The sequence below is a fragment of the Centrocercus urophasianus genome, unplaced genomic scaffold (assembly GCF_019232065.1).
Source record: "Centrocercus urophasianus isolate 14NV4802_14NV808 unplaced genomic scaffold, USGS_Curo_1.0 seq_1378, whole genome shotgun sequence".
Classification (NCBI taxonomy): Eukaryota; Metazoa; Chordata; class Aves; order Galliformes; family Phasianidae; genus Centrocercus; species Centrocercus urophasianus.
Genome location: NW_024884562.1, coordinates 18691 through 32459, shown reverse-complemented (window position 1 = coordinate 32459; position 13769 = coordinate 18691). Strand labels below are relative to the sequence as shown.

Below are 13769 nucleotides of genomic sequence, written 5' to 3'. Positions count from 1 at the left end.
AGGATTAGCAGCACACACTCTCTGGCCCATGAGGGCTGCATGGCTGTGTTTTAAACTAATGCTTTACAATGGGCACCATTTTCTCAGAGGCTGAGCTCACACCCAGAGGGCCTTGTCACCATTGCTTTCATACTCTATTATCCTCCTCTCAGCTGTTAGCAGGGTGGATATTTTGGTAATTTGCCTTCCTAGAGTATGTTCATCACTTCCAGCTTCTGCCCTGTGGCCAGGCCGTGGGGGCCATGAGGGTTTTGGAGCAGCTGAAGCTCTCAGTGCAGCCTCTACCAGCTCCTTGCTGGCAAGCTTTCCCCTTTTGCTCTGCTTCTTCAAGGATGCTCAGCGTGACAGGTGGATTTCTCTGGCCCTCCTCTCATTGCCTTCACATTGTGGTCTCTGTTCCAGAGGGATGCTCTGGTGCTAGCACTGGGGCAGCACAGGGCTGAGCCAAGGATGCTTTCCACCTGGAGCCAGCAGGCAACCAGGGGAGAGCCATCTGCTCGGGATCCCCACTTTACCCTTCTTTGCTTTCTTCCCATTTTGTCTCTGATCACAGCCACATCCATATGCGATCCATGCCACTCAGCTCCAGCATCGTGTTTTAGTGAAGCACGCCCATATCTGCTCTTGCTCTGGTTGCTTATTTTTATGTGCCTCGTTAAAGCAGCTCTTCTCTGCTTCCCACACGAACATTGTCACCTCCTGTCCTCGCCTCTAGTGAAGACTCAGGGGCTTTATGATTTCAGCCCAGAGATGAATCATCTTGTCCACAGCTCCACTGCTTGAAAACTGCCTCAAGCACCTCTTCCCTTGCCTCTGCCATATGCACACCTATGTGGCCACCTCTTGGTGCCTCTAAGGATGGAGACCGTGCAAGGGACTGCCCTGATCCTGACGGCTGACAGGGAAGATGTGGGTTTTACTTCGGCATTGGCTTCCCCTCTCTTGCATCACTCTATCAACTAAGCTGGAAGGACCCAGAAGGATCACAGAGCCCGACCCCCGGCCCCACTCGGCACTCCCCACCCCCAATGGGCGTCTGCCCCAAAGCAGCGTCTGATCCGACATCGGGGCTGCACCCACTGCCCTGGGCAGCCCTTGCCGTGCCCACCGCGCTCTGGGGCACAGCCTTTCCCTAACAGGTCATGGCCGGTCTTCCAGAACGACGCCTATTTACAACGAGCGCTGCCAAGGCGAAGTGGAAATGTACTAGAAGCCTTCCCCAGAGAGCGAGGACATCCGTCAATCACAACCGAGCTGGGTCTCAGCCCAGGCGCTGGCACGGAGCTGACCCCGGGACGAGCGCAGCCGCCTGTCGCCTCGCTCCGCTGCCGTACCGTGCCGTGCCGCCGAGGCGGGGGCCGCCGCAGTCCCCGCCCGCCCGGCCGGGAGGGGCCAAACGTCGCCGCCGCCGCCGCCGCCGCAGAGACGCCGCCGGGCGATGCCGCTCCGGGCCCGGGGCCGTCAGCGGGGCTCCTCCGCCGCTTCCGCCGCCCAGTCCCGGGGAGCCGCCCGAGGTGAGCGCGGCCCCGTCGGGGAGCTCCGGGCCGCAGTTCCGCGGCTCCGTGCCGAGCGCTCCCTTCCCCGGCACGCGGACACCGCGCCGCGGGTCCCCGGGCGATGCTGCGAGCGGACAGCGAGAGACGGACGCGGAGCCCCGCCGCCTCGCCCCGGCCGTCCCTGCGGCCCGCCTCGCGGCCCGGCTCGGAGCAGCTGCCCTCCTCGTCGCCTCTCTCCTGCTGCCGCCCGTCCGTCCGCACGGCCGAAGGCTCGGGACATGCGGGATTCGGGGCGTTCTCGTGCCCGGGCACCCCCAGGTAACGCCGGCTGGCGCGGCGCGTGGTATCGGTGCGACGCGGTTCCCGGCCCGCGGCGGGCAGAGAGAGCCCCTGCGCGGCCCCAGCGTCGGGGAGCCGGCTTGGCCTCTGTCTCAGCCGGGGGACTGGCTCCCCTCCAGAGCAGCTGCCGAGCCGTGCCAGGCTGGGCCTCAGCTCCCTCCGGCTCTGGCAGCGGCTGCCCGCAGCTGTGCTGGGCCGGGAGGGAGCCCGACAGCACCCGTGCCATCTGAGGCGGAGGGCTGCTCGTGGGGTTTTGCTCTGAGCCCACGTAGGAAAGCCGAGCGTCAAGCTGAAATCCAGGGCCAATTGCAGAGCTCTTGCATCCCAGAGCTGCTTTTCTTTGCTCTGTTGTATCCTGACAGGGAACATTAAGCAAAGCTCTTGCGGATCACAAGGCTGAAAGAAACTGAGGATGGTAGGCAGATCTCTCCCCTCCTACCCTGCAGGACGGCCATACTGAAAATCATCTTTCTCCTACTGCTGTGCATGAAAATAAAGGAGATGAAAAAGATAGAGGGCCTGGCTTGCTATATTGTGGAACTGCTTGGGATAAAAGCATAGACATGGCCTTGTGTGCTTTGCAGGAAAGAACATAACCAGTGCCACTGGCTGGGAATGGCCATGGAATTAAGGCACGTGCCCTTCATGATGGCAGCAATTAGCTAATGCAGTGAGCTTCTGGAAGAGGCTGTAGCATCCCAAGTATTCAAAGGCCATCCAGCCTACCCCTACATGCAGCCTAGGAGCAGAGGTTCCTGCGCTGCAGGAGGAAGCAGCTTGTTTGCTCGGACTCAGGCTCTCGCACCTTTCCCTAGCAGGATGTTCTGTAGGGTTCTGGCCAGGCTCTGTCCCATCAGATAAGCTGGGAGAAGAGTCTGTAACCACATGCCACGCCTTCCTTTGGCCATCTGTGGTGAGGGGATAGAATAAGAATAGGGATGGGGAAGCCCAGCAACTCCCTGATGGTCCTACCTGTTCCTCTGTGCAGAATGGTTCCCCCACCACCCGTCAGCAAGCCTCACGTGTGCCTCTCAACTGTACTCATCATGAGCAGCCTCATCCTCATGGATGCCTACCTGGTGGAGCAGAGCCAGGGCTCCAGGAAGCTGGGCATCTGCGTCATGGTGGCAGTGGGCGACGTGTGCTTCTTGCTGGTGCTCCGCTACGTGGCCATCTGGGTTGGGGCAGAGGTAAAGACAGCCAAGCGAGGTTATGCCATGATCCTCTGGTTCCTCTATGTCTTCGTTCTGGAGATCAAGGTTTACTTTGTCTACCAGAACTTTAAAGCTGATCGGAAGAGCCTAGATCTCATGGCTCGCAAAGCGCTCACCTTGCTGCTCTCCATCTGCATCCCAGCCCTCTACGTGCTGCTGGTGGCCACAGAGCACATGGAGTACGTCAGGACGTTCAAGAAGAAAGAAGATCTTCGCAACCGCCTCTTCTGGGTCATCGTGGACATGCTGGATGTGCTGGACATTCAGGCCAACCTGTGGGAGCCCCAGAAGAAGGGGCTGCCACTCTGGGCCGAGGGCATCATGTTCTTCTACTGCTACATCTTGCTCCTGGTCCTCCCTTGCGTCTCCCTCTGCGAGATCAGCATGCAGGGGATCGGCATTATGCCGCACCGCATGATGCTGTACCCGATGCTGAGCATGCTCACCGTCAACATCACCACCATCTTCATCCGAGGCAGCAACATGCTCTTCTTCAGGGACTCCCGGGTCTCCAGCATTTTCATGGGCAAGAACATGCTGGCCATCGGGCTGAAGGTCTGCATGTTTGTGCAGTACCAGCGGCACAGGCACCACGCGCCGCCAGGGCCAGGCCCTGCCCCGCAGCATAGCTGCCAGCCCCAGCCCTCCCCAGGGCTGCAGAAGTCTCGGGACCAGCCTGCCTGCCCTGAGGAGCTGGCCCAGGACAACACGTGACATGCCAGTGGCAACCGCAGCCTGGGCACCGCCACGCTTGGCCATCCCCACAAGACACCAGGAGGGTTGCTGCGCCTCCTGCCTCTGGACAGCAGGGACCGACCCTGTCTCCTTCCTCCTCTGGCAAGGCTGCTCCATTCCCCAGGGGCAACACTGCGATGGGGCAGCCAAGCAGTGCAGGACCACAGCCCTCCAGCTCAAGCCAGGGGCTGAGCAGAGATGTCACGTGCTCCACCTCAGCGTCTTGCCCCAGCCAGGTGCCCCTCCTGGTGGGAGTGAGGATCTGGCTCCCCCTCACCTCTTGTCCCTCTCAGACAGCCGCAGGCTCGGTGGGGGCTCGAAGAGCTGACCTTTTTCGTATCTCCCTCTTTGCAATAAAAGGCCTGAGCTCTCCTTGTGTCTGTGTTCCCTGATACCCAGCTGCAGAGCACTTCTTTGGGGGGGAAGATTGGGTGGCCACCCACACCCTAAGAGCATCCCAGGTCACCAATGATGCCTAGTACTGTTGCTGCCTGTCCCTGCAGCAGCTGATGCCAGCCATGCCCATAGCTGCCCTCCTTGAAGAAGTCCACATAGGTCCCCCACAGCATGCCTATGGAGCACTAGACCTAGCAGACAGCCTGACAGGACAGCATTAGAAACACAAGCCAAATAACCTAATGCAGTCCCCTGAGGCCATGGGAAAAAGAAGCTTCACTGACTGTAGACACAGAGGCATCCCTCACCAGCCAGTGCTGTCACACTGCAGCCTGCCCCAAGGCTCACTCCAGTGCTGGCTGTGCTCAGGCCATGCCCTACGGTAGGTTTCTCTTTGGATGGGAGAAAGCCAGGAGCAGACAAGAAGAGACACGTCAGCAGCCTTGCTCTTCACCTTCCATGTGCTGGACAATTAGTTTGGGTCCCAGCTCAGAAGTCTTCCATTCTGGCACTGCACTAGGATTGCTCCTTGCTGGGCAGGATCTACCAGCAACAGAAGATGGGGACACACAGACCTGGTAATGCCACAAAGACCATTGGCAAGGCCTCGGCAGCAGTGGCTCCCATGTGAGCCCAGGACCAAGCCTTCTTACTATATTGTCCCCTTGCACCTTTACAAGAGGAGACTTGTTCAGTTTTGGATTAAAAACAGTGTAAAACAGCAAGCTGCAGCACAAAGGGGCCATGATAGCATTGAGCTTTGGCACTGCCACACTGCTTCCAAGGAAATTCTCTGAAGGCATAAGGATGCAGCAGGCTCTGTTTCCCAAGTCAAGTCAGGAGAGGAAGGTCAGGCTCAGCACAAAGCAGCGAACCACATGCAGGCTAAAGGCAGCTGAGGATTTCCATGTCCCTAACCAAGCTGGCATCCTGTTTCTGCTGCCTTTGCCCAGCCACACTAAAATCTGTTACCAGTGCAGAGCTCTCATCACCACAGGAATTGCAGCAGAGGCAGATGCTTCAGTAACACCCTCAGCCAGGCATGACAGAGTTGCTCATCTTCCATTTTCTCTTCTTCACAAAACCTTTTCCCAGGCCTCACACACCAGCTGCCACCTGCAGCAGTGGAGCAATGTGCAGGCTTGGCAGGAGTGATCTGCCTTGCTGACCAGAGTCTGGTTCATAGCACCTGCATCACATCAACATCACTTCTGCATTAGCACAGCCATTGAAATTGAGCCATTAGCAGCAAGGAGAAATAACAGAGTTGGTGGTCAGCTGTAATGCCAGAGAGAAGCACATCCTCTAAGTTCAAACTGCAGCAAACACCTTTATAACAGCAGTGATAGTGGCAGTAAAGGAAAGCACGTATTTATTTTATACAGAATCAATGTTATGTAGAAATGCTAACAGCCCTTTAGAGAACGGGCCAAGACAGGGGCAGCCCTGCTGGAGAGATCCTGGGCAGCAGTGCCTGACTACAGTCAGCTGCACGCCCTGGCACCAAGGTGCAGCCCCAGAGAGGGATGCTGATCTCTTTTGCTTTCTCAGCTCTGGGCAGACTACATTTGGACGCTCCACCCAGCTGGGCCCTGACTTTGGATCTCTGGGCTCACTCCAGTCAAGAGCACGAAAGCTGCCGGGGTCTGGAGAACCATGCTGGGAGGTGAGGGCTTTTACTCAGTCGTGGGAAGCGAAGGCTTCAAGGAGATCTAGGAGCTCCTCTTCCTGCTCACCTCTCAGACCTACTACAAGGTTTTTAACAAGACACAGCCGGGCACTTCATTGAGAACAAGACAGCGATCACAGACTAAAACTAGGCAAGATTCCTGGAGGAAAAAGGAGTTTCACCTTGAGAACTTGAAGCAGTGGAACAGGGGTCCAGAAATGGTAGCACCCTTTATCCCTGTACATCTGCAAACCCATATGAAGCAAGCTTTCAGCATCCTGGTCTGAACGCAGAGCTGGCCCTGCTCTGAGCAGACCAGATCATTACCCTCCCACCTGATGCCCTTTTCATTGGGACCCAGTAAGACATGGAGAAGAGCCAGCAGTGCAGGGCACAGTCTGAGCTCTCCTAGCTACAGGCAGAGCAGGTGCAGAAACTGATCAGCACCATATGCATCTGCATGACAGGCTTGTCACCACCCAGATATGATGTAAAACACAAGTGCAGGGGTCTCTTCAGCTACCGAAAGCACATTTTTTTCCTGTTCAGACTTCGCTGCCTAACAGCATCACTACAGCAGAAGGCAGAAAATGAGAGGAGAGGCTGCCATCTTCCAGGCCTGGCCAGAGTGCATCCCAGTGCCAGCACCACCTCTCCAGGTAACAGCACGTCTGTGCAGCAGTCACAGGTTCTTCTGTGTGGGCAAACGGCGCTTATCTTTGACAGCATTCCTCTTTCTTTTCTTGTTCAGGAAGCTCTCCAGCTTTCCACTCCTCTTTAGCTCTGCATACTTCTCTGCTAGCTCCAATTTCCGTTTCTCAGCTGTGAAGGAGAGAGGAGCAAGGTTTCAGATCCAAGCTGAGTTATCTCTACACACCTTCTTGCTTCCTCCTGCTGAGCACCAAGCTTGGCTTATCACTTGAGTGCCAGCACCACAGTCCCTCCACAGCTCGAAGCTTATGGACAGCTCATCTCCAGAGCTTGCACTGCTGTCAGCAGTACCCTCCTCCAGGTCTTCCTGCAATATGTTCACACCGTGTACTTACACTTCTTTAGGAAGAAGGGTTTCTTTCCCTGCTTGGCCAGCTCCCGTTGCTGTCTTTTCAAAGTCAGCTCCCTTTCCCTCTGTTTTTGCTGTTTTTTCTGTGCCTGTTCTTGCTGTGTCTGTACAGAATGGATGGCCCATGTCAGCAAGTGTCTAGGCAGACCTCAGGTCACACATCCTCTCTATCAGTGCACTGCCTAACAGAGGGGATGCTGCACCAAACTCACCATGCGGTTCAGGAGCTGCTGCAGTTTCTCCTTCTGTTCCATATTCCGGCATTTTTTCAGCTGCTTCTGAACCATCTGGAAAAGAGAGCAGAAAGCTGCGTCACTGCCTGCCTGCCAGCTCCATTGCAAAAGGCTTCTGCCTTTTGCTTCTGCCACCCCTGCCAAGCAAGTTTCTTCTGGCCAAGGACAGGCACAAGGCATTACTTCCTTCTCCTGCTTCTTGATGGTGTCCAGGAAGCCGTACGTCTTCATAAATATTTCAGGGTTATACTCTCCAGACAGGTCATCAAATCGAGGGTCTCTGTGGACCTGAAGGCAGAGGCAAGAGTCAGAACCAGATTACTCTGTTAATATCCTGCTTATTCTCAAAGGGCCAACATAAGGTCAAAGCAGCAGCCTCCCCTGCATCCCATCTTCTGCTCTTCCCAGAGACATGCTACCATCACCCGTGTTCAGCAGGCTGCTAGCTAAGACCTATCCTCCACAAACAGCCTTTGCCTCCTTCCGCAGCACCATCACCACATCTGTGCCCCTCAGCATCACTAAACACAGTCAGTGCCTGAAGTGGGGAGAAAGAGCACCCACCTTCTTTGTAACAGGGACAACTTGTCGCAGAAAAGGCATGGGTTTCTTGGCAGACATCTCCACTGGCCTGAAAGAGGGAAAAAACATACTTGTAAGAAGCAGAGGGCAGAAAGAGACCCAGACTAACATCTCAGAAGGTCAGAGAGACCCTCTAGAGAACACAGTGACAAAACACCAGACTTCATGGAGGCTGTAGGTATCAAAAGCCAGGTGTGAACACTACAACCAACTCACTCATAAATGTGTAACTGAATTAATCCTACAGAAAACATCTGCATGCTTTAATCTAGCTCCAAAGCATCAAAACCTCACTGTACCAAATGAAAACCTACCACTGTACAGTGGTTATCAGTGAATAATTATTCCTATTTCCATGTTTTCACACATCACATAATGATCCTCTTCTCCTTACCCAGCTCATGCACTCTTGAGTGATACACTGAAAGGTGAGACCAAAGTTAGGACTTTCTCACTGACCTGGGTAGTCACAAGAGCAGGCCAGTTCTAGTATGATCAAGATCAGTGAGAAAGCATACCAAACTCTAGTAAAGGAGAAATCAGACCCCACAGGAATAAGGGTCATGCAGCTTATGGTACTTATTCCAAAGGACACTTCATGCTGAATCGGGGCATGTGGTGTAAAGGAATTAAGGGAATGAGTCCTTCTTGCAACACAAGCTTTGAGAGCATGATGCTTCAGGCGTAAAAGCAAGATGATGTAAGGCGACAGGACAGAGCATGACTCTCCCCATCCTGAATGCTGCATCCTGTGATTTATCACTACACCAGGTAAGTTATCAGAAACAAAGATGTGCAAATCACTGAGTCCTGGCATTACACCCACTCTCAGCAATACAGCAGCACTGGGGTGAGGAGCATAAGCAACCACGCAGCAGTAAGTTTTCCAAATCCCACTTAAAGCAATGTTCAGCTTATTTTCACATCTTCTCATGAGGCTGCACCCCTGTGCAATGCTCGAGTCAGCTTCACAAACCACTACTGCAAACAGCTGAGCTCCCAGGGATTACCCTTAAGTGCTTTTTTAAGAAGTTAAATTCCATAATAAAAACCATGAAAGAAACAGCATCTGGGATTTACAGTGGTACAGTGCTGAAAGGATTAAGGAAATTAAGTAATAAAAGCAGAATTATGCAAATAGAGTAGCAGAAATAGAGATGCCGTGTAAAGACAGCACACTACACAGAATCCCCCAGACTACTGGGTAGAAGGTAAAGTAGAAACATTATTCTAGTCAACTGTTTAAAGCAGAGGAAAGATGCATTCAGAAATAGGTTAGGGAACGCCACGGTAACAGAGGAAACCTGTTCAAATCATTTGGATAGGACTCTGAGGATTAAGAACTGCTAAGTGCTGCAAATAAAGGATAATGGTTTGACAGATGTGAATGGAGGAGGCCGGAGGACTGCTAGAAATCAAATAGGTTCTGTTACACTGAATTCATTTCACAGACACCACATAATAGCACCTGCAGAGTACATGAACTGGAAGTGTAAAGAGCACTGAGAACGGGACAGAGCCTGTGACTGCAAGTACTGCAGAGGGGAAAGAAAGGAACATCAACAGATGAGCCACGGAGGGGATGACAGCAAAAGGATGAATGAGATCCCAGACAATCAGCTGACCCTGCAACTGCAGCTATGGGAGCAGGGCAGAAAACACTGAGAAGCCACAAGAGGTTCAGAAAGCAGCAGGGCTGGGGAGGTACAAGTCAAACACTATTGATCAAGGAGAAGCTCATCATGCCTCTGGGTTAAAACACGGGAACTAAGCACTGCTTTAAGCACCAGACAACAGCAGACAGCTGGGGATGTGAGCATGACAGAGCACTGAGAGCTCAGCAACACTGACAGATCATTCCCAAATAAAGCACTGCAATGAAGGGCACAGCTGCACAGCACATCAGAGACCTACGCCAGCTCCAAGGCAACGTCAGCACGGCGAGGAGCTGCCAGCACTGCTTCTGGAGCACACAGAGAGCACACAGAGAGCACACAGACACATCCTGCCGGCCATGAGGAACACCTTTACCCCTTTTTGTTCAGCTGCTGCTTCACCGGAGCTCTGCCAGGCGTTGCTGTTTTCTTCCCATCGCTCAGATGCCGGCACGCTCTCGTTCCGGCCGCGTTCTGCATCCGCAGCCGTTCTTCCAACGACAGGTCAGCCTCATCTGGAGGAGAGCGACGCACAGCTGAGCGAAGCAGCTTCTCACGGCTGCCCCGAGGCACTGTGCGGCCCCGAGCAGGAGACAAGCGGCACAAACAGCGCTGCCGCCCCTTCGCGCCCGTCCCGCAGAAGGAAACCGCTCCGCCTCGTTAAACCCCGCGGACCCTCGCTCCGGAAAAGGCTCCCCTCCCTCCGCCCAGCAGCCCGGGTACAGCCGCAGCCCCGGGAGCCCCAACCACCGCCCCTGTCGGAGCCCCGCTCCGTACGGACGCCATTCCCGCAGCACAGCTTCTTCCGGCCGGTCGCAGCGCCTCGCCTCTCCTCACCTCCCAGCTCTGGGCCCGTCTCCTCCTCCCCGCCCGCCCCGCCGCCGCTCCCCACGCGGCACCCCGCCGCGGCTCCCGGCCGTCTCACGACCGCCCGCCTCATGGCCGCCCGCCCCGCCAGCGGAGAACCCGCGGAAGCAGCGCACGCGCAGTCGGATAGAAAGGAAGGCAAAACGGGCGTTTATTGGTGGAGAAGCGGCGCGCCATGCGCATGCGTCGTGTGCGACCCGGAAGCTTCCAGCGCGTCGCCTAGGAGACGGGCTAGCGCCAGGGCGGCGTCCGGCTGCGGCCGGCCGTAAGAGCAGGCCTCCGTCCTGGTATAGGCGGCGGGCGGCGAGAGGCTGTCGGCCAGGGCGCGGAGCTGTGCGGCCAGCAGACCGAGCCCCTCTTCCGGCGAGGAGGCGGCAGGCGGCGGCGCTGGGGCTGTGTAGAGCGGCGGCGGGCCGCGCTGCCGGGCGCGCAAGTAGAGCGCCTCCTCCTCCCTGCGTAGCGGAACGCAGCTGTGAGGGGCGGCGCGCGGGGACCGGGAGCCGATGGCGGCCGTCGGGCTCGGCCCCCGCGTCCCCCCGGCCTCCTCCCTCCCCGAACCCTCACCTGAGGCTGCGGCCGGTGCAGGTGATGCAGCGGCCCCCGCGCCGCGCTGACACGCGGAGCCAGGCCCAGGTGCGGTCCCTGCGGAGCACGCGCAGCACGACGGGCCCCGGCGCGGCCCCGGCACCCAGCGCTGCGGGGAAGCGGCAGGGTCAGAGGGTGGCGGGGCGCAGCTGGCCTCGCTGCCGGGGCGGGCCTCGGTGGCCCCGCTGCGGCCACAGCCCCAGCGAGTCGGAAGCTGCAGACGGCAGTCAGGTCTGCAGCCTCGCAGGGCAGGGCTCGAGGCAAACCCACGCGGTCGGTGTTTGGGGCGTAAAACTAGCCTACTGTTTCATGCTTTTTACAGGGAGCGGGACTCTGTTCACTTTGTTTTGGCTATCCTAGGCAGCCAGGTTTCAAGTGCAGCCAAACAGCATTAGAGGAAGATACGTGTGAGTGTGGGCATAATACTCACCCACAGCCCTGTGCTGAGCGGCTGCTACATCAGCATCTTCAGGATGCAGGAGGCTGTACCATGACTGGCCAATCAGTTCCTCCCTGAGGTAGCCGAGGTGGTAGATGGCACTGGGGAGGACAAGAGGAGTGGGTCCAGCCTGCATCCCAGACCCAGACGTTGTGAAGGGAGATGATCCTGGTTGTTCTGGACAGCTGGCTGGCACTCTCACCTCTCTGTGACATCCATAAACCTCATGTCTAGGGCATGTGTGCTCTGAAACAGGTTGTCCTGAGAATCAGCGTCATGATCTGCATCCAGCTGTGCAACCGGGGTGCAGAGGGCCAGGAAGGCTGTGGTGGAGGGGGAGGCCGGCCAGCGTGGGACCACAAAGCGCCCACATACTGCCACAGCCTGATTTCCCCCGTGCTGCAGCCGGAAGGCCTTGGATGTGCGCATCTCACTGACAAAGGTGATTTCTGCAGAGAGCAGATTAGAGACTCCTCAGCGCCCTCGCTGGCAACCTGCTGGGTCTGACCTCAGCCATGGAGACTCAGCAGGGCAGCACCTATGAGATCCCAGCCTGGAGACCTCAGTGAGCACACTGCGCTTTCGTTCTCCCCAGCCTTACCCCTGCCTGGCTGCTCCTGGGCAAGGAGAAGCTTCTTGTGCACGTCCTCCCATGCTCGCCCATCCATGATGTCGAAGATGGTGTCCCCGTGGGCAAGAAGCTCCACCTGATAGAAGGAGCTGTCATGGCAGGCCCCAGCAGGCAGTGTGCTGGCACACTGCAACACCATAACCCTCCAACACTGTGCAAGAGCCTCTCATGAGGACAGTGTGCCATGCACAATGGGCATAGGGAAACAGTGACTGCAAATCCACATTGGCCAGCCCTTACCATAGAGAGACCCAGGATCTGAGACACGTTCTCAGAGATGTAGACCAGCTTGCCACCGGCTGAGAGCACAAGCAGAAACCCTGGCAGCAAGGAGAGCAGCTCCGCAGCAAGGACCGGTCCTGAGGGAGGAGCTGAGGCTGCAGGGGGAGCACAGTGTGAAAAACTGTTTTGAAAGGGGACGGGAGCAGCATGCAGAGCAGAGCTGCGCCCATGAAAAAGGAACAGTAGTGCCATGGGTACCTGGAGGGAAGAGGTGAGCTCCCCGAAGCTGGAGGCACACCAGGGCCATGGTGTGGAGGTAGGAGAGCCGCTCCTTCTCCTGCGTGGAGATGGGCAGCAGAGAGCGCAGTGCTTGCAGCTCCGCATTGATCTGGTCCCGGCGTGCCTTGGAGGCACTCTTGGTTGACCTGCAAAGCCAACTGTTTAGGGAGTCCTGCCCAGGGAAAGGGACAGCGTTCCCCATCTCCTGCTATGGGAACACTGGGCCCCGGGGCAGTTCGGTGCCCCACGCAAGGTCTCTGAGGAATAGCAATCCTTTGGTGGATGCAGACAGAGGTGCGTGTGGCTGCCTAGCAGGAGACACTGCTGGTGCTTGCAGCCCCGTGCTTTAGGAGCTAGCTGAGTGATATGACCTCCCCACCAAGCCCCGCTAGGGCAGAAACCGCATCCAGTGCCAGATCATGAACTGCAGCCCATTTATCTGCAAGTTGCACCTGCCTTCATTCAAGCCTCCCAAAATCTCTCTGCCCCCTCCAAGATCCTTTGCCTCAGCATCCCTGGGTGGCAGAAACCCCTTGCACCTGGCTGGGTCTCACCTTGGCCAGGAGCCGCTCGCAGCCTCCCCTTGCAGGTAAGGGGCGGAGGGGGGCTCACCTCAACGGCTTGGAGGCACCGTGCGCCTGCTCAGCCCTCCTGGGCAGGCAGCTCGTCTCTGCCTGCAGCGGCCTGTGGCAGTGGCTGCAGAAGATGGTCATGGTGCCGGCGCTGGGATGCCTGGAGCTGGCAGCGCGCTTCTTGCTGCCTTTGCCTCTGGCTGCGTCTGAACCTGCTGACCCCGCTGCTCCTGGCCTCCTTTTGTAGCCTGCAGGGGCCAAGCTGGCGTGTGGAGGAGAGGTTCCCCTCCTGACGCAACTCCAAACATCTTGGGGCTATTTTTAGGAGGCAGGCTGCTAAAAATAGCCCTCACAGCCGGCTGCAATCTGAGAGGGGAAGCAATAAAAGGAAGCTGGGGTCTTTAAAGCAAACTCGGTGGCTCAGGAGGGGGTGATGACGAAGGGAGCAGGGATCCCACTGGAGGGCATGTGTCCATCCGGCTCCTGGCCCACAGCTGGCAGCCCAGCACTCGTTCCTACCATGGGATGCAAGCTTGCAGTGTGTGCAGGGCCCTTTGGAGAAAGTGCTAAAAACTCCCTCCCCTCCCCAGCAAGGCCCTTTTCTTCTCCCCACCAAATGCTTCCTCTAAGAGGAAGCCGGCACAGGACACTGAGCCCCTCCAGCCTCTGCTCAGTGTCCCCAGGCTTGTTATTCTCCTTGGAGAAGCCATTCACAGAGACAAGAGCATTTTGGGGTATTTCTGTGCTCAGCATTGTGCTGACTGATGCAGCAAGTCGGGGCGGTCTGTGCACGTT

At 56.8% G+C, this 13769-nt stretch overlaps 3 protein-coding genes across 3 annotated transcripts; 1 reads left to right on the top strand and 2 right to left on the bottom strand.

The window, feature by feature from the left end:
- The first annotated feature begins 1617 nt into the window (after window positions 1-1617).
- On the top strand, window positions 1618-4140 carry LOC122157450 (transmembrane protein 121-like). Its single transcript, XM_042813102.1, has 2 exons — window positions 1618-1814; window positions 2824-4140. Exons 1-2 carry the CDS (start codon window positions 1618-1620, stop codon window positions 3761-3763), a joined length of 1137 nt encoding a protein of 378 aa, XP_042669036.1. The 3' UTR covers window positions 3764-4140.
- Window positions 4141-5526: 1386 nt separating this feature from the next.
- RRP36 (ribosomal RNA processing 36) lies at window positions 5527-10319 on the bottom strand. The gene is made up of 7 exons (XM_042813104.1): window positions 10217-10319; window positions 9756-9894; window positions 7707-7773; window positions 7326-7430; window positions 7122-7196; window positions 6896-7013; window positions 5527-6671 (listed from the first exon to the last, which is right to left on the bottom strand). Exons 1-7 carry the CDS (start codon window positions 10317-10319, stop codon window positions 6532-6534), a joined length of 747 nt encoding a protein of 248 aa, XP_042669038.1. The 3' UTR covers window positions 5527-6531.
- A 78-nt stretch (window positions 10320-10397) lies between these two features.
- Window positions 10398-13115, bottom strand: NPAS4 (neuronal PAS domain protein 4). Its single transcript, XM_042813103.1, has 8 exons — window positions 13015-13115; window positions 12382-12548; window positions 12142-12278; window positions 11872-11977; window positions 11473-11719; window positions 11262-11371; window positions 10811-10940; window positions 10398-10698 (listed from the first exon to the last, which is right to left on the bottom strand). Exons 1-8 carry the CDS (start codon window positions 13113-13115, stop codon window positions 10398-10400), a joined length of 1299 nt encoding a protein of 432 aa, XP_042669037.1.
- Window positions 13116-13769: the final 654 nt, after the last annotated feature.